Below are 20569 nucleotides of genomic sequence, written 5' to 3'. Positions count from 1 at the left end.
CTGAAAAAAGTAACTGTTCCTGCTGGGACTATATAGATTTGGAAAGTGTGGAAATAGAAATGCTTGCAAAGAAGGAATATGCTATAATTCAAGTTAGGCTTTTTGAAAATCTTACTGACTTGTTACAGGATCTTATTTGTAGCCCAAGTTGACCTAGAACTAGTATTATAGCCCAGACTACACTTGAACTTTTAGCAGTCCTCTGTTATATCCCATACTACACTTGAACTTTTAGGGGTCCTCTGTTATATCCCGTACTACACTTGAACTTTTAGCGGTCCTCTGTTATAGCCCAGACTACACTTGAACTTTTAGCGGTCCTCTGTTATAGCCCAGACTACACTTGGACTTTTAGCGGTCCTCTGTTATAGCCCAGACTACACTTGAACTTTTAGCGGTCCTCTGTTATAGCCCAGACTACACTTGAACTTTAGCAGTCCTCTTGCCTCAGACTCCCATGTGCTAGGATTACAGCTGTTTGCCAGAAAGTCACTACATTTAAATCAGGAAATGATTTCTTATAGAATATAGAATGGTTTGCAGAGTTACTGGAAGAACTAGAGGCATTTTTAATTAAGCTGACATGAACAAGTCCCAAAAGATTCCCGTGGCGTTTGGGACTCCCAGATCCAAGGGAGGCTCTGCCTCCTCCACCATTGCTGTAGTACCACTGCCATAATCTACAACCTGCCACTATTTATGTCATGTCTTCTGCAGTCCACTGTAGGCAAAGAGGTCGCACACTAGCCTGTCTTTCAGTTTGTTTTGGAAGTTGTGACATGGTATAGAATCTGTATTAACAGGTGTCACCAAAGAGAGGGAGGAGAAAACAAATGGCCCAAAGTTTTGTGACTGCTTGTTGTGGGAAATGGGGGAACAAACCAGAAGTAACTCCTTTGCCAGATCTCATGCAAACTGTCAAAACCTAGAAAATTTCTGGAACCTCCAACTACTAGACACTGGGAAATGGGGAAGTAGATAATTCAGGTTTCCATATGAGGCAGTTGGAAGGGTGAGTAAAGCAGGTGCTGAGCATCGGACTTGCGCTGGCAGAACATGAAAGGAAGGGCTGTGGAGCAGAGTGTGCTCTTGGGAAACAGGCTTGTGGAGGTTGCGCTTCAGTGCTTGACAGGAGCTTATGTGAGCTAGTTAGGAAAATAGAACAGTGCATGGCTCATTAAGACACAACCAAATTATGTATTTTTCTTTAGGGTGTAATATACACATAAGAGTACACTGCCAGGCTGGGTGTTAGTGGCACACGCCTTTAATCCTAGCACTTGGGAGGCAGTGGCAGGTGGAGCTCTGAGTTCGAGGCGAGCTTGGTCTACAGAGCAAGTGCCAGAGTAGGCTCCAAAGCTGCACAGAGAACCCCTATCTCAAAAAACAAAAACAAAAAATGTGTACATGCCTACAGAGGCTGAGGTGTGTGTGTGTGTGTGTGTGTGTGTGTGTGTGTGTGTGTGTGTGTGTGTGTGTGTGTACATGAGTATGTGAGTGCAGGTGCCTGTGGAGCTGGAGTTGCAGGTAGTAGTGAATTGCCTGATATAGGTACTTGGACCCAACTTTGGTCCTCTGGAAGGCAGCACTGGGCCATTTCTCTAGCCCCCTAAATGCTATATTCCTTGGAATTAGCTAAGAGTAGTGGTTATTCAAACACGTGTTTCTAATTGCCAGTAATGATGCTTATGGCAAGTCTCTTCATGAAAATTATGGGAATCCTTGGAACAATATCTCACTAAGCAATTCCTTACTTCTCATACAAGCAAACACATCACGAATGCTTTAGTACAAAAGATTGAGTTGGTATGTTTTGTTAAAAGGGTTTTCTATATTATAACTTGATAATAAAGACGTACCAAGTTTTAAAGCCAAAAGGATTTATAAGATGATATTTATTTACAACTAGGAAATTTTATAGCAAACCTAAAAGAAGCTTTAGGACATCAAGTAACAAGAATAAATTACATTGGAGATTGGGGCATGCAGTTTGGTAAGTATGTCTGACATGCTTTCCATTTTACTATATGGCTCAATTGTTTTAAGTACTATATCACTTGATCATCTGTGGAATGCAGACAAGCTCTATGTCAGATAAAATAATATAATGTATCTGTGATGCTAGGAATTGAACCTGGGGTCTCCTGTATACCTGGTACATGAACTACCACTGAGCTATATCTGCCTATAAAGATACATATTCTATATAATTCTCACCATATAAATGGACGTATTCAGAGCAATATCTACTAAATTAGTACACTTCACACACACATTAAGCCTTTAGTAATAGAGAGTAACTTTATTGGTTAAATGTAGACATACATATACAGAGAAATAAGTCTGTCTAGCTATGTATTCCTATTTTGGCCAAAACCTGCCATTTTTAAATCTATGAGAAATGGAACTATTATTATATGACCAAGTAGCCCAGCCAGAGGTAAAACAAAGCAGGATACTTTGGCTTTCTCTTGAACTCTTCGGTGGAAAAGGGTGAAACCCAAACAGTTACATGCTGTAAATCTTGTCTAAGGTCATTTAGAAACATTGTGGTTCATATAACCCAGTAACCTAGGTATGTGGAAGGCAAGACAGGTGAAGGATGTCCCTACTTGTGAGGGATGATTGCACACTGAATACAATCTTGTAATGTTTTTAAGATCTGACTGTACTGCTACATCCTCTGACAGAAAGATGCAGGCTTTGCATATCAGCAATTTCCTAGAAGGCGGCTCACTGTTTTGTCGTAATACTCTTTTGTGTGTGTGTTCTTTCTCCCATAAGATGCTAATTCCTCAAAGGTGTAGACTATGCCGTAAATATTTTTGTATCCTCAATGTGTGTCAACATTCCATTATAACCATCACTGTAGAATAATTAAGTTTTTTCTTTCAGCTATCTCTTTTGAAAGTTAGCATGTGGCTTCTGTGTATAGAATTAGTTTTCAGTATGTATCAGACTAAATGTTAAATAGAATAGTTTTTACTTTTCCCATCTTCTTTTTAGTATACACTGGGCATCTCTCCACATTCTGCCCCCAATACCCTGAATCATAATCACCTTTCTTTTTCTTTTAAGATAAACAGAACCTTAATCATCTTTCTCAGTGCTCTCTAGGATCTAAAACTCATGTTAGGGGCGGGCGGTGTGCAGCAAGGACATGACATTGCTGGTCTTGTTTGTGCAGTCAGGGGCAGGGTACAGAGAGGAAGTAGAGCAGACTATAAAACTGCAAGGACTACCCTCAACTTCCTTTAGCAAGGCTCTACCTCCTAAAGATTCCACCAGCTTGGGAAAGGGCACCACAGCTGGGGACCACACGGTCTACAGGAGCTTATAGGAAACATTCCACGCTTAACCCTCGAATGGGAGAGTAATTGTAGATGCTTCGGTTTTATCTATCTGTTTGTTGTTTTTCAGTTATTTCAAAACAAGTATAGCATGACATATTCTTACCAATACTTACACGTTCAAAAACAAAGTTTAAAATCATCTCTTGTCAGTGTTTTTTGAGTGTATCAATATAATTTTGAATATCTACTGCCTCACAAAGTAACTGCTCGATAAATGTTTGTTTTCTTATTGTCTGCCAAAAAGTTACTGGGTGCAAAGATAAAATGGTCCTAGACCTTTTGTTAGATGAATTCACACTCCCTTAAACTCCATTATACTTTGGAATATGTGATTCAGAGTGTTTTCTCAAATGTGTCATTTTATAAGATACGCCTTATATATAACAGTAATCCTCAGGGTTTATAATTGAGAAGTTCATCTTTTTATAGAATTATACCTGTTTCTCACCATGACTGTTCTATTATTTTATTGTATAATTTTTTCTCTGCTCATTACCTTGACAGGTCTGCTGGGAACTGGTTTCCAGTTGTTTGGCTATGAAGAAAAACTCCAGTCCAATCCTTTACAGCATCTCTTTGAGGTAAGGTGGTAAGACAACATAAGAAAATGCTTTAACATGTTTTCCAGCATGCTCTACAAATGTGTTTAAAGGCTATCTTTTGAATTAGCAATGGTCCAAGAACTGATTGATTTCAGTTCCAAGTCCAAGTGTTTTTTGTTTTGTTTTGTTTTTTAATTCTGTTTTACTGGATTTTAGGCAATATTTCCCCAGATGTAGAGAATCATCTTAGAGGCAGCACATATAGGATCTGGACAGGCAGCATATATTGATAATCCTAGCCTTCAGGGGGCCAGCCTGTGCGACAGTCTCACACAGGGTAGTGACTAAGAAAGACACTGACAGAACTTTCTCTATGATCTGACAGTTTATATATTTCATCTCACTTCCTGTTATTTACATAGCATTATGGTTCAGTAAGACTTGTCAATTTTTAGAGTATGCTTTTTTTTTGTCCTTTATGTTCTTGTCAGACAAGAAACCCACTGTATAAATTTTACTCTGAATTTCATTTTTTTCATTAGGTCATTCATTTCTTCTCCCTGAGGTTTGCCCAATGTGAATGCCCTGTTTTCTTCATTTTGTCATTTGGATAGTTTTATTCTCTATCTCCCAGCTTTCTTTTCCTCCCCAAGTAATCTCCAGAGATGACTTTCATTTTCATTGTCTGATTAGTTTTCTCTGTCAGACATGCTAGTGACATACAGGGGACCATACTACAGATGGCCTGTCTCTGTAAAGAAGAATACTCACCAAAATAATGTTCTACATGCCTAATCAAAGAAGTCAGAGCGGGCGTTCGTCATTTCCCTTTTCCTCTTGGTTTTTCCCTTGAAAGTAGCTATGGAGTAAAGTTGCATTCTCTATTTTTTGTAGAGCTTATGCCTGCACCACACTTACTTTCTTCTTTTTATGTGTATTATTTTTAGTTCTGTGTATATGTGTGTGGATATGTCCACAGGAGTGCAGGTGCCCTCAGAGGCATCAGACTCCTTGTAAGCTAGAGTTGTTACTCATGTGGGTGCTAGGAACTGAACACAGGGCCTCTGGTGGAGCAGAGATGCTTTGAACCACATAATGTGTATACACAAGATGTGTGTGACTCAAAGTGAGAATTTCAGACCATTATGGATATATTTGTCTATTCCTGTGATCTGGAGGGAAAAGTAGATCATTTAAACCTCTATTTAGCAGTATTTCTTCATATATATCTGCCTACTTTTGAGTTTTGGGACTAACATTGTAACCCCCCACCGTTTGCCATGATGTTTTAATACTGTAAAAGTTATGAAGCCTCATTGTTTTGTAGGTTTTTTACTAATTTTTATAGCCTTTATATTACTTCAGTTTAATAATCTTCCGGTGTCATTCATATTTCAATCTGGAAGTGAGTTACAGTTTCTAGGTAAAGTCTGTCTAGTCTATATATATAACTTCAATCCTAATTGAACTATACTCTTAATATTTTATTATCATGTATTAATAGTATATTGTGGATATTGAAAACTGATTAAAGACTGCATTAGAAGTGAGCCCTTCGCTGGACATTGGTGGCGAATGCCTTTAATCCCAGCACTAGGGAAGGCAGGGGCAGGCACTCGGAGGCAGAGGCAGGCGGATCTCTGTGAGTTGGAGGCCAGCCTGCTCTACAGAGTGAGTTCCAGGACAGCCTCCAAAACAATACAGAGAAACCCTGTCTCGAAAAACCAAAAAGAAAAAAGAAAAAAAAGTGAGCCCTTAGTAAATCACTAACCCCATACCTTTCCAGTTTAATACAGACCTAAACCAGCCAAATTGGACAGTGAAATGCCTGTCCCGAATCATGCTTAAGCACCAAGGTGGAGTGTGGTTAAGCTTTCTAAACTTACTCTGTTTGCAGTAGTCACCTGTTTTGCTAGTCTGTGATAGATTAAGAGAATAGTCTTTCATTTTTTCATTATAAATGGCTCCTGGAAAGGATGGGCTGGGGAGTAGTCAGGTGTAGCTGAAAAGGATGGGCTGGGGAGTGGTCAGGTGTAGCTGAAAAGGATGGGCTGGGGAGTGGTCAGGTGTAGTGAAAAGGATGGGCTGGGAGTAGTCAGGTGTAGTGAAAAGGATGGGCAGGGAGTGGTCAGGTGTAGCTGAAAAGGATGGGCTGGGGAGTGGTCAGGTGTAGTGAAAAGGATGGGCTGGGGAGTGGTCAGGTGTAGTGGAAAGGATGGGCGGGGAGTGGTCAGGTGTAGTGAAGGAAAGGATGGGCGGGGAGTGGTCAGGTGTAGTGAAGGAAAGGATGGGCGGGGAGTGGTCAGGTGTAGTGAAGGAAAGGATGGGCGGGGAGTGGTCAGGTGTAGTGAAGGAAAGGATGGGCGGGGAGTGGTCAGGTGTAGTGAAGGAAAGGCTCAGAGTCCCCGCCCCTCTCTGCTAGCTATTTGCTGATAGATTCAGGGATCAGGGAGTCATCGCCCTCTGTTGTGTGCCTGCTGTTGACCACTGGAGCTTGGTAATCCAATCCAGTGGTCACACAGATGGCCGAGTTTAAACTAAACACGTCACAAAAGCATGACTCTAGCAAAGGGATAAACTAGATAGCATTGGAGGTTGAGAATGGGGAGAGGGATGAGAGGGGAAGCGTAACTGGAATGTGTGTGACATATGAAACTGTCAAAGAACAAACAGTAAGACATACTTTTTAAATATCTCTTAAATCTTCTGTTTATCCTTTATTTGCTGTTTTACTTTGATTGGCCTTTCTCAATGAATTTTCAAAAGGTTACATTGCCATTTTAACAAAGACACCAAAGAAGAAAAGGAAGTCACTTTGCTATGTGGCTGCTCAGTTAACTTTCCATGGGGACTCACAGGATTGTGTATGGAGGTAACAGTGTATAATGACGTATTTAATGTACTTTTAGGTTTATGTACAAGTTAATAAAGAAGCTACAGATGATAAAAATATTGCAAAATTGGCACACGAATTCTTCTGCCGCCTAGAACTGGGTGACACGCAGGCCCTTTCGCTGTGGCAGAGATTTCGGGACTTGAGCATTGAAGAGTACATTCAGATTTACAAGGTAACCCAGAATCTCTGTGTTCCCTGTGCTGTGAACTGCCTGCTGCTTAAGCTCTTCTTTAAGAGTAGAGCGTTAGTTTAGTTGAAAATTCAGTCAAATGGTGTTCTTTGCGGAGAGACCTAAAATACAGAATAACTCAAAGCAGTGCTAGGTTAACACTGCTCTAGTCCTTACTCTCTTGAGAAACATAATTTGTGAGATAGTATCAGATGGTGGTAAAGGAGATTCTGTAGTGGGAGTCAGTGAGCAAGGCGAAGAGCTTATGAAGGGAGAGCTAAGAGGGCTAGATTGGAGCATGATGGGTGCCTTTTCCCAGGGCTGCACAGGGCGGTGCAGACTGCTGGTCTTACAAGGAACTGTCACAGTAAATGTCCAGTGCCCTCTAGATTCTAAAGCCATGGCTGCAGCATGTGGCTGCATGGCAAACTGCAGGTACACACTGAGGACGTGGCCAGCGGTGCTTTGAGTCATTAGGAAGTGGAAGCTCTATTTTCCCATCTTCGTGGTGGGTGGTAAGACATCTTTAATTTTGACTTCATGTGAAAAGTAACCAGCATTTTCCCCATATTTATGAATCTTCTTAGCGCCTTGGAATACACTTTGATGAATATTCAGGAGAATCATTTTATCGTGAAAAATCTCGAGACGTCTTAAAGTTGCTGGACAGCAAAGGACTTCTACAGGAAACAGCGTACGATCGAGTTACTATTCTTTCTTTTCTTTCTTGAAGATTGTGACTCCCTGTGTAGTCATGGCTAGCCTAGACCTGTACAGGAAGCTGGCTTGAAATGCAGAGATCCCCTGCCTCTGCCTCTCAAGTGCTGGGATTAAAGGCGTGCGCTGCCACACCCAGCCCAGGTTACTGCGCATTAGTCAGGTTATGTGTGGTTTCTTGCCAGGTGTAGTGGTACAAACCTTTAATCTCAGCACTTGGGAAGCAGAGGTCGGAGGTTATCTGTGAGTTCTGTGATAGACAGGGCCACATAGTGAGACTATGTATTCAAAAAGAAGTACTTTCCCAAACTGTGGGTGGGAAAACTTACCTGTAATTTCTTCATGCAGTAGGCTGAGGCAGGAGATTCTTGACTTCAAGGCTGGTCTGAACTATACATGAAGTAATGAGATGCTTTTTCATATACCATATATCGTTATCATAGCCAAAGTCTTATATTCATAGGAGAAAGGATGGCACCTGTTCATAGGAGGGAACTGAAGTATAAAAATAATGTGGCCTGCCTCTGGTTACATAAATTCGTAATTTGAAAACAGGAAACAGAACATGTTTTTGTGGCTTAACTTCAACTTTTAGGTTTAAAAAAAATAGCTACCAGTTCCAAAAAATATTTAAGTCACCATATGAAAATAAGTATAAAGTCAGAGATGATGGTGGTAGTACATCCCTATTGACATGTGGGTTTCTTTCCATTTTGAGAAAGTTGACAAAGCAAATTTTGCATTTTCTTGTTATTGTATCTCGATGTTTTGATGCATATTCTCACTATGGAATGTCCAAATCAAGCTCATTAGTACACTTAGCTGTGGTGAGAATTAACTATGTGCATATCTCCTCATATAGTTAACTGTGATATGAACATTAAATTATAACTAATTGTTGCCATCTGGTACGATAGATTTCTAGAACATACTTGTTCTTTCCAACTGCAGCTTTATACCTGTTAACTAACATCTCCCCCTCCTACCTGTGGTAACATTCTCCTTCTGAATTCCATTTGTGATGTCATGAAATTTTAGTTTTCTTTTGTGCCTTTCTTACTTCTTTGAGAAAAATGTTCTCCCGGTTCATATGTGTTGTCACAAACGCCATTTCATTTTTTAAGGCCTGAGGAATAGTATTTCACATTATGAGTATGTCACGTCTTTAATATCTATGAGCAGATGGACACTGAGGTTGGTTTCATGTCTTAACTATTGTAGATAATGCTACAATGGGCAAGGCAGTGTGATATCTTTTCAACACAAATATCTTAATTCCTTTGAATACATATCCAGAAATAGAATTGCTGGATTAAAGAGTAATTCTTTATTTTAGTGTTTTTCAAGGACCTCTTTACTACTTTCTGTAATGACTATACTAACTTACATTCCTACTGATGGTACATAAGGATGCCATTTCTCCACATCTTTGTGAATATTTGCTATTCCTTTGTTTTGTTTTGTTTTTTGTTTATTTATTTAAAAGGCATTCTAACTAGCCAGGTGTTGGTGGCTCACGCCTTTAATCCCAGCACTTGGGAGGCAGAGGCAGGCGGATCTCTGTGAGTTCGAGGCCAGCCTGGTCTACAAGAGCAAGTTCCAGGACAGCCTCCAAAGCCACAGAGAAACCCTGTCTCGAAAAACCAAAAAAAAAAAAAAAAAAAAAAAAAAAGGCATTCTAACTCAAATGAGGAGCTATCATTGTAGTTTTAGTTTTCACCACATCAGCTAACTTATTGGTTTTGACGATTGTTGTTTATAGATAGCTTGAACTGATACTACTTACTGTTCCATGAGCAATAAAAATAACTTGTGGTTTGCCAAGAATGCTGTAGATATTCTACCTTCAAAGCAGAATGATTATGTTGATCTAGGGTTTCTCTTTTGTGTTTTCTAGAACAGGAAATGTTGTAGTAGATCTCTCTGAGACGGGTGACCTCTCCTCTATCTGCACTGTGAAGCGAAGTGATGGAACTTCTCTCTATGCAACCAGGTTTGTAGTGTCTGTGAAGGTGAACACTGCAATGGGAGAGGTCATACTCTTTGTCCCAAGGTTAATGCCGGGTAGTCATCTCATCTTCCAAACTGCTTTTTAAAAATCCTAGTTGCAAACTACAAATTGATTTGCATATTTTAAGAATATTTGATGGGTTTTTGTTGCAATTTCTAGAAAGATTTAATATCAGAAGAGCGGGACTCTATATTAAAATTTATTGACTATCATAAGCTATTCACAACAGAGCATATCATTCTGTCTGTGGTCTTTCATAATCATATATTAAGTGTTTTTGTAAATACATATTGCCAGTAAATATACTCTAAAAAATGACCAAGTTAAGGGACAATGGTGACCTTACACATTAAAGACCATTTTACATACATGTAAATGCCAAACCTCATATTGTGAACATTAGGAAGTGGGCTTCTCCACTCTTCACCATGTGGAAGTGAGCACTCATTGTTTATATAGGAGAGTTTCACTTACTAAGCACACACGATTTGTAGAATAAAGCCAATGGGAAGACAAGGCAGAACAATGAAACAGCCATAACTAAACACTTCCGGCGGAAGGTCCCAGTGTCCCCAGACCTGAGTTTTAAGTAGGTTATAAACCAGTATATACATTGGTTTGTTGCCACTGTGGCACTAGGAATTAAATCCAAGAGTATGCGTGTGTTAGACAAGCCCTGTTCTACTCGCTGAGCCAACAGCTTTGCCCAAAGTAAATTTATAACATAATGGCATTTTTGCTATTGAATACCATCATTAAATGACTTGAGACAACCAAGTAATTTTCTTAAAGTCCCTTAGAGAACTCATCTCTTTCTATTTTAGTATTTCTCTTCATCAATTCCTTGCAATTAGGGTAATGAGAGAAAAAAATGGAGTGTCTTAAGAGAGGTGTGTGTATGTGTGTACATATATATTAGAAAATTTCATTGTGGCAACTAATTATTGCTAAGCAAATTAAAGAAACCAAGTCCTGTACCACTGTGCAAAGTTTTCCTGCTAAAATAGAAGTTCCATGTTAGGAAGGTGTGGTGGCGAGTGCCTTTAATTCCAGCACTCAGGAGGCAGATGCAGGAAGTTCTCCTTGAGTTCAAGAACCACCTTGCCTACACAGAGAGTTATAGTTCAACCATTGCTACTTAGTGAGGTCCTGGCTTAAAATGAAAGAATAAATATTTTTTTTACTCAAGTGTGAATACATATACCATGCAGTGCCCAGATCATAAGATGGACAAAAGTGATACTTTGATCATTTATAACACTTCAAAGGATGTTAAAAAAAAATGTGTAAGTCTTCTCAGTATTTTAACTTCAATATTTTAATAACCTTTGATGTTGCTTTTTAGTGTGTGTGTGTGTGTGTGTGTGTGTGTGTGTGTGTGTATCTGTTTGTGGGAATGTGTACATGTGAGTTCAGGTCCCTGGGGTGTAGAAGAGTTTGTAGGAAGTTTTAATCCACTTTTATGTGTCAGGAACTGCACTGGGTCCTCTGTAAGAATAGTATGTGTGCTCTTAGCCACTGAGCAATCCAAAGATATAAGAGCTTTTTTAAATGCAATAGAAGTTACTGCTTTTGAGTGATCCAAGAGCTTGAAAGTTTTTGCTGATACAGACTAGGGCAGGAGAAAGTACTTCTTTGGCTTTTTGTCATCTATATTATAATTCCGTTCTTCTAGAAAATATACTGTAGAAAAGTAACAACTAGATGGTTCTTTTCAGTAAAGGCTTAGTTAATTATAGAACACTATAAAATACCTTTTAATTATTATTTGCTTTACAGCTTTTATTTATTTTTAGTTGTTTTTTTAATTATACTTTCCAGGGCATTGTTGTTTTGGGGTTTTTTTCCAAACCTAATTTTGTTACTACTTCTTATCAAAGTGTATTGGGACTCTACAAGAATGATTCATATTCTCTAAGCTATAGAATAATACAGTTTTTAAATAGAATTGTCTCCTTGTTACCAAGTATGTAAAACTAATTATAACCCCTCCATTTTTTTAGGGATCTTGCAGCTGCTATAGATCGCATGGACAAGTACAATTTTGATTCAATGATTTACGTGGTAAGTAATCACAATAAAAACAAAAGGTTATGAACCCTACCTCATGGAAACTAGAAAGTCACAGAAATAGGAAACCAGGGCCGCAAAGATGGTTCAGTGGCTAAGGTGCTTGCCTTGTAAGACTGATATCAGTTGAGTCCTAAGACCCACGTAATGATGGAAGGAGAGAGTCAGCACTAGACCCACGTAATGATGGAAGGAGAGAGTCAGCGCTACATGATTGTCCTCCAAACTCCACAGTGAATCATGACATGAATGCCTGTGCAAGCCACACCAGCCAAAAGAAAAGGGAAGTCATGGTGGGAAATGTGGCAAAAACAATTTTGTAACTATGGAAAATAGTTAAATACTAAGTTAATTAAGATGGTGACTTCTTTTAAATTTATTTAAAAAAAACTCAAAAATCAAAAGTTTACATCGCTTCATAGTGAAAACAAATTACCAAAATCAAGAAGATGCTTGGTTATATGAAATTACTATATACAAGTTACTGTATGGCAGTTGCATTCGTCCTAGTGATAAATTTCAAAAGAATATTTTTTAATTTGTTTTGGGATAAGAGTTTGTAACCTGAAAATTTTCCCTTTTGTTTAAAATTACATAAAGGGAATGGAAAAACAGCAGGCACCCACATGTGATACCCAAACATACATGCATACAGAACATTCGTACACATAAAGTAGATATATCTTTTTAAATTTTTAAATAAAATTTAAACCAAATCAACTCATTGTATTATGTAAGTGTTAGTTGTATAAAAAGTAAAATGCTGGAATTTTTAAAAAGACCTTTCAGGACAGTAGTGGCACACTCTTTTAACCCCAGCACTCTGGGGCAGAGGCAGGCGCATCTCTGAGTTTCCGGCCAGCCTGGTCTACAGAGTGAGTTCCAGGACAGCCGGACTACACAGAGAATCCGTGTCTCAAAAAGCAAAGAAAGCAAAAGAACTTTTAAAATCTTGTAATACCTTAAGACAAGAAATTTCAGACCTGTCAACCACTCCCATCTACAGACACATGAAGTACTTTGTCAAAATCAGATCGACATTTGTAGGCACATTCTAATCTCATCAGATTTTCTGTGCATCCGGTATAGGCCGGTTTTGTGGAACTGTATCCTATGTGGAAATCTGTAGCCACCACCACATTCAGAACAGACTCCCTGATGCTTCACCACTTAATCACAGTTCTCTCCTGCCCGAGCCTTGATCTTCATTACAGATGTTGTCACTTTAGAGTGGTGGGTAAATGGCATCATATGTAACTAACTTTCTGAGACCATTTTTTCTCCCAGTTTAGTGGTTGCCTCTGAGATCCATCCCAACCATTGTTTCAGTAGTTTGATCCGTTTATTAAAGCTGACTGGTATTCCAGCCTCCTGTGGTTTTAAGATTTATCTTAATTTTTATTTATGTGTGTGAGAGAGAGGAATGAATGTGTGTATGTGAGGTGCATGTGTGCATAGGTACCCACAAACCAGCAGAGGGCATCAGATCCCCTGGAGCTGGGGTTGTAAACGGCCCAATGTGGATGCCGGGAACCAAACTTGGGTCCTCTGCAAGAGCAGCTGGTAAATACCCTTAATCACTGAGCCATTCTCCAGCCCCTAGTATGTTTATTTAAAACATTGACAATACTTTAGTCTAGTAAAACTCTAATATGAATTTTATTTAGGACCAGCCTATTTTTATTTATTAACTTGTCTTTGTTTTGTTTTATTTAAATTCCAAAAAATTTCCCCAAGGCAGACAAAGGGCAAAAACGGCATTTTCAGCAAGTGTTCCAAATACTGAAGATCATGGGATATGAATGGGCAGAAAGGTAGGATTCATGTTGTCCTTTGTTGCCTGATAAGATCACTAACACCTTATGTCAGCCAAGCCTCAGAACATAACTACATTAATTGATGTTCAATTCTCTTTTCAGGGTGTTAGTATGAAAAGACAGATTGATTTATGTCCTGATATATGTATTTATAAGATGTCTACTGTCAGTGTTTTGGTTTTTAATTATTAATATCCATTTCCTCTTCCTCAGAAAGACAACCAGTAATTTCATTACAAGCTAATGGTTATCTCAGTAAAGTGAAACTTTAGTGAATTGAAAAAAATACATCTTATTTTTTGTTTTTTTATTCACCATATTTTAGTTATACATAATGATATCTTAATACATATGTATGTTGCATTTTTACCATATTCACACTGTTCCCCTCTTCTTCTACTCCCATAGATCCCCTTCCTACTGAGTCCCCCTTTCCACTAAGTGATTGATTGATTGATTGATTGATTGATTTGCTTATGGGCCAGTGATTTATTAAGGTTGCTTAAAGAATGTGGGTAGTGTTATTGATAGAAGCATGGATGACTTTCTTGGGGCAACAGTATGGACAAAAATGTCTCTCCCTTCATTAGCAACTATTAACTGCCTTTATGTTGTCAGGGAGGGGTATAACCTCATGAGCTCCAACCCACTCTGTGAGAGAATGTTCTCTGTGTGTGCCAGTCTTGGGCAGGTTCACAGTCTGTTAATGTACTGTCCCTGCCATACGTTGAAGACATCATTCGACAACACTTTCCAACTTCCACCGACTCTTACATTCTTTCCAACACCTCTTCCACAATGTTTCCTGAACCTTGGATGGGGTCGGGGATTTAGGTGTCCCATTTAGGGCTCAGCATTCAGCAGTCACTTTGTAGTTAGACTTTGCATTAACTATTGCCCGCTGGATAAAGAAGTTTCTCTGACCAAAGCTGACAACACTTAGAAGATACTTTCATGAGTTTAATATGTCCACTTATCAAAACAACACTAGTACCTTCTTCATTAAGGCTTAAGAGCATTCAAGCTGTAAGCCTTAGCTATGTATACATTATCTAGTATGAATTCCCTTCTGTGGAGTAGGACTGAAATCCACCCAGAAAGCAGTTAGTTAGCCCTCTAACAGTTTGCCAGTGTTACACCAATGGGCACATCTTGTCTGGAAGGCCAAGAATATAGCATGCAAGGTCCACAGCTGAGTAAAATTACTGCTTAAACCTCTCCTCCCAGCCTATAGCATCTTGTGGCACCGTGAAAGCTAGCCAGCAGGGAGGACACTTGCAGCCCAGATGCAGCTTGATTTCTCAGTGTCCTGTAACTGAAGCATATTATATCTTATACTATTGGTGGAAAACCAAATAGCTCGTATTGCTTTAGGGGCTCAAGGAGCTTTCCTGACTAATAAGTCATAAGTGGCATCCACACTGGCACTGAGTTTGTTGTTAGCCAGAGCTATATAATGAGACCATGTCTTAAAAAAACAAACAGCCAGGTGGTGGTGGTACATGCCTTTAGTCCCAGCACTCAGGCAGCAGAGACAGGTGGATCTCTGTGAGTTCCAGGACAACCAGGACTATTTCACAGAAAAACCCTGTCTCAAAAAAACAAATAATAAATCAAACAAAAAGTGTGTGTGTGAATAAATATTTTAAAGTATTCATATTATAAGCCACCAAGGAAATGCAAATGAAAACTGCTTGAGATTCCATCTCACTGCAGTTGGAGTGCTGATATCAAGAATACAAATGCTAATAAGATGTGGAGAAAGGAGAAGTATCTACTGCTGTGCTGGTGGAAGTATAAACTGGTCCAACCACTGTGGAAATCAGTACGGAGCTGCCACGTGACTCAGCTAAGCCATGGCTGGGTATTTACCCAAAGGGCTCCGTACCCTACTACAGAAACCTTCATTTCCATGTTCACTGATGCTCTTTCACAACCCAAGGAAATGAAATCATTCTGGTTGTCCACCAAATAATGAAAATGGACCTGTACACAATAGGATTTTTCCACTATAAAAAAATGTGAGAATTTTTGTTTGAAATAGGGTCCCTTGCAGAAGCTAGCCTTGAACTGTATATGTAACTGAGAATGACCTTGAACTCCTAATTTTCCTGCTTCCATTTTCGAACGCTTGAATTGCTACCATGTATGCCGTTCCTGGCTACATCCTATTTATTTAGTAATTTTTTAAAACTCTTAAGGTTAAAAGTTTGTTTTCTGAAAGGGTGCTGAGATATACTCACATCATTAGCACCTTTTTAGCTTGTGGTTAATAAATGCCTATCATTTCAGGTGCCAGCATGTAGCTTTTGGAATAGTAAAGGGAATGAAGACTCGAAGAGGGGATGTCACTTTTCTGGAAGATGTCTTAAATGAGGTTCAATCGAGGATGCTACAGAACATGGCTTCCATTAAGAGTAAATCCTCTTTGCTACTTTTATGCTTTCTTGGAATTCCACTGAGCGTGATCAAAAGTAGCTTTCATTAATTTGACATGTAGTTCAGTTGTCCATTAATATAACTTTAGTCTTCTTTTCATGGACAGCTTGAATGTTCTCAGCCTATTGTCAGTCATCCTGTGATGTGCTTGCATTATTACATATGTCTGTGTGTGTACAAGTACACATATGCATACATTCATGTTGAGGCAAGAGTTCTCAGATGTTGCCCACTTTTTACAAAAAAAAAATGTACTGGCTAGGTTGTCTCATCATTAAACCTCTCTAGCACTGGGATTACAAGCACAAACTACCACTTGTTTTTTAAACAAGTTCTGGTTTTCGTACTTGGCTTCTTGTGCTTTCAAGGTGTCATGCTTTTCTGTTGCTGTGATAAGACACCATAACCAAAGTGACATATAAAAGGAAGCATTTAATGTGGGGCTGGTGGACCCAGAGGGTTGGAGTTCAGACCATCATGGTACAGAATCTGGCAGCAGGCAGGCAGACAGACACGACCAGGAACAGTAACTGCGAGCGTATATCTTGATCTACAAGCAAAAGGCAGAGCGAGCTAACTGGGGTGACATGGGCTGTTGAAACTTCCAAGCCCACTCTCAGTGACACACCTCCTCCAACAAGGCCACACCTAACCCTTTCCAAGCAGTTCCACCAACTGGGGACTAAAAATTCAAATATGAGTCTATGGGGTTCTCATTCAGAGTACCACATTGAGCTAGCACTTTGCCAGCTATCTTCCAGCCCAAGTCCTTGCATTGTAAATGATCCAAGTAATTAATGTTCATATAACTATTCTTCACCCTTAGGAAAGTAAGTATGGGCTTTATCTAATTCCTTATAAGGAATGTGTGTGTGAGTGTGTGTATACAAGTAAGTTCAAGTCTCTTCACTTTGATATGGGAAGAACTATTAGGAAGGTGAAGTACCCATTATCATCTTACTTTTTGATTGTACATTTCACATTTTTTTTAACATGCTGTTCCATTCCATTCTCAACAGTGTGGTACAGATTGGAAAATAACTGCCTTTATCTATTTCAGCAACAAAAAAAATGGAGAACCCGCAGGAGACTGCAGAGAGGGTGGGGCTTGCAGCCATCATCATCCAGGTGTGTTATGACTCCTTCTGAGACCTTGTTGTCTGGTGTGTAACAAAACCCAGGGTTAATAGTTTGCTCTCGTTTTAGGACTTCAGAGGTTTGCTCTTATCTGACTATCAGTTCAGCTGGGACCGTGTTCTCCAGAGTCGTGGGGACACTGGAGTCTTCCTACAGTATACCCATGCCCGCCTCTATAGGTGAGAAGAGGCTTCAGGGAAGCTTGGCTATCCTTCCCCAGGCTGGAACCTGCCTGGTGTGGTTGTAAGACAAGTGGCTGGCCCTGTTTTCTGGACTTTTCCAAAACGTTGTATTCAAAACTGGGTAAAAGTACAGCAGATCACTGGCATTTATCAATCACCTGTTATAAGCAATTTTTTCTATATTGCTTTACTTCATCCTCAGAATAATTCTGGTAGAGAATATCCTGTCACCTACATTTTAAGAAACACTGAAAAAGTAATTTGAGGAGAATGAGAGTTTATATCAATGTAAGTGTCAGTGTCCAGGGCTGTATTAAGGAGATCAACAATGTATATGCAAAGCTAATGTTCATCACATGTAAGGTATGGACCCTCAAAAACTGACCCTTTCACGTTTGTTTAAACTTGTGGTGACAGTTTGGAAGAGACTTTTGGATGTGGTTACCTCAATGACGTCAACGTTGCTTGTTTACAAGAGCCACAGTCTGTCTCAATTCTCCAGCATCTTCTCGGGTATGAAGTTTTTCTGTTATTACCAAATCTGACACTCAAAATTGAGAGCATTTTTGGCTGACTCCTTGAGTCATTAGTTCAGAGGCTGCCTCCAGCCTCTAGACAGGCATAGGTGAGCCCAAAAGGAACCTGTCTTTTAAGAACAAACTGGGAAGACAGGTTAAGCCGATATTCAAGGTCAATCCTAGCCTTAAAAATATTACCACAAGGCCGGGCGGTGGTGGCGCATGCCTTTATTCCCAGCACTCGGGAGGCAGAGGCAGGCGGATCTCTGTGAGTTCGAGGCCGGGCTGGACCGACAGCCTCCAAAACAATACAGAGAAACCCTGTCTCGTAAAAACCAAAAAAACAAACAAACAAAAATATTACCACAAAATTCACTGCCATAGCTGGGTGTTGGTGGCACATGCCTTTAATCCCAGCACTTAGGAGTCAGGGACAGGAGGATCTCTATGAGTTCGAGGCCAGCCTGATCTACAGAGTTCCAAGACAGCCTCCAAAACAATATAGAGAAATCCTGTCTCAAAAAAAAAAAAAAAAAACCCTGCCACAAAGGAGCAGTGCATGGTCTAAGCCAGAGACCTACAGAGGTCAAGCGCAGTGAGCATGGTCCCGGAATAAGAACATCCTCTGAGGCTGTGATAGGACTGGCTGCTGCGGAAAGCCCTGCCTCTGAGCAGTTTCAGACTGAATCCTCCAGTTTGTCTGTGGAGTCAGTTCTCAGTCTCCTATGCGTTTGTCTGATTAATACCACCACACCGTGGTCTCTGGGAGATCAGAGAACATAGACGTAGGTATGTGTCTATGGAGGCAGTTTTCTTTGATTGCCCACAGTGGCCAGCAGTTCTTTCTTCAGCTAAGAAAACTAATGTGTGAAAGAAAATAAGCTTCCCTGATCCCCTTAGGCTTGAGATCAGAGCTCACTGCCTTAATAGGCAAGGTTTTTTGGCTTTGTTTTGTTCTGTTTCTGTTTTTGCTCAGGACTAGATCTAAGAGATATAAAGCTATCAAGAATTTATATAAAAGAAAAAATGCATAATAGTGATCAAATGTATTTAGGTCTTTTTTAATAACCCACCCTGCCCACCACAGGGTTTTTCCGTGTCGCCTTGGCTGTACTGGAACTATCTCTGTAGAATAGGCTGGCCTCAAATTCACAGAGATCAACTGCCTCTGCCTCATGAGTGCTGGGATTAAAGGCGTGCACCACCACCGCCCGGCTCCATATGCTTTCTTAATACCCAAGGTATGTAACATTTTAAGGTGTCAGCTTCAGATAACAAATGACCAGCCTGTTCCTGTCATCTTTTAGGTTCGACGAGGTACTCTATAAGTCCTCTCAGGACCTCCAACCCAAGCACATCGTCAGTTACCTTTTAACACTAAGGTAATTTCTTATTCAACTGTGTGTATGTGTGCACAATTACAGGCATGAATGCTAATTTAAAGTAATGATAAACTAAGAGTTCCAATATGGTAGACACTACATTGAAGAAAACAATCATAACACTTCCCCTGAGAGTGAGGCAGAGCTTCTTTTTGTCCCTTGTCATCTGTCTGGAGCTTGAGTCACTGTACCTGTTATATGAGGCTGCCCATGTGCCTGCCTTGTTCTCTGTTGAACAGAAGAGACAACATCCCATGAGGAAGAAGTAAGAGACACTAAGAAACCTTTATCAGAGTTTTACACAGGAGGAAACTTTATTGACTCGAGCTGATCCAGAAGCACTCAGAAAAGCAAACAACTCTGTGAACATACCATCAAGCAAAATCCATATGTTGTTTCAGCTTTTAGAGTGGATATTTATTTTATAAGGCTGCTTTTGTCATTTCTACTGTTTTCAAACACACATACAGTGCTCTCTGGGTCAGGGACATGGAAGATTGCTTAACTTACATTAGCTTAGGCTGTAAAAAGTAATCTCTAGGTAATCTATTGAGCCTTGGGTAGTAGATCAGTATTTATCCCAGGTATACAAATGGACGTTGGGCTCCCATCCAACAATGAGAGATGCACTCTCACCCTGAACTCTTGGGGGAGGGTCTAGGCCCTGCTCTGGATGAAATGACAGACTATGGACATCCCCATGGAGGACCTCACCCTCCCTGAGGAAATGAGGGGATATTGGGGGGGTTGGTTGGAGGGCGCGGGAGGAGGGGAGGGAGAGGGACCTGGAATTGACATGTGAAGCAACCTTGTTTCTAATTTAAATATATATATATATATATATATATATATATATATATATATGGGAAATCCAAGACAAATAAAGGTTGGTTGTCAAATTGTTAAACAGGTTAAACAGGCTAAATCCATGCCTAGTATCCACCTAGGCTCTAAGTGACCTCCAGGTATATTAACCCAGCTATAAAGTCTAGCCAAAGTTCAGTCTCTTTGAATGTAAGAGATAGTTTCATAAAAATGGTATCGCCACATGTGTCTGCTGCCTTCAGAGGCCATCAGATCCTCAAAAGAAGTTGGAGTTACAGGCAATAGTGTTCTGCCTGACATGAGTGCTGGAAATGAAACTCGGGCCCTCTGGAAGAGCAGCATGCACTCTTAACTGCTGAACCATCTCTCCAGCCCCCTGTATTTCTCTCTTTGATCCTGAGGTTTCTTACAAGTAAATCCCTTGTCCTAAAGTTTGCTTTTTCCTTTAAGTTATAGGAATTGTTACGTCTTCTCTGACAATGAGATTTCACTGTATTTATTTGGTGATTAA

The 20569-nt window shown here is 39.9% G+C and overlaps 1 protein-coding gene across 3 annotated transcripts in view; it reads left to right on the top strand.

Annotated features, from left to right (window-relative positions):
- Positions 1 to 20569, top strand: part of Rars2 (arginyl-tRNA synthetase 2, mitochondrial) — an 86046-nt gene that overhangs the window by 16414 nt on the left and 49063 nt on the right. For all 3 annotated transcript variants that reach the window (XR_005874990.1, XM_040740402.1, XM_040740410.1), the window contains 12 exons: positions 1910 to 1993; positions 3858 to 3934; positions 6805 to 6963; positions 7548 to 7654; positions 9575 to 9670; positions 11692 to 11752; positions 13496 to 13572; positions 15868 to 15992; positions 17075 to 17142; positions 17221 to 17330; positions 17751 to 17846; positions 19159 to 19233. Coding sequence is in view for 2 of the 3 variants with exons in the window: in XM_040740410.1 (XP_040596344.1) it covers positions 1910 to 1993; positions 3858 to 3934; positions 6805 to 6963; positions 7548 to 7654; positions 9575 to 9670; positions 11692 to 11752; positions 13496 to 13572; positions 15868 to 15992; positions 17075 to 17142; positions 17221 to 17330; positions 17751 to 17846; positions 19159 to 19233 (1135 nt within the window). In the remaining variant the exon portion in view is untranslated. The remainder of the gene's footprint in view (positions 1 to 1909; positions 1994 to 3857; positions 3935 to 6804; positions 6964 to 7547; positions 7655 to 9574; positions 9671 to 11691; positions 11753 to 13495; positions 13573 to 15867; positions 15993 to 17074; positions 17143 to 17220; positions 17331 to 17750; positions 17847 to 19158; positions 19234 to 20569) is intronic.

The sequence above is a fragment of the Mesocricetus auratus genome, unplaced genomic scaffold (genome assembly GCF_017639785.1).
Source record: "Mesocricetus auratus isolate SY011 unplaced genomic scaffold, BCM_Maur_2.0 Super-Scaffold_6730, whole genome shotgun sequence".
Taxonomy (NCBI): domain Eukaryota; kingdom Metazoa; phylum Chordata; class Mammalia; order Rodentia; family Cricetidae; genus Mesocricetus; species Mesocricetus auratus.
Note: the sequence above shows the minus strand (reverse complement) of the source record. Positions and strands in the feature narration are given on the sequence as shown.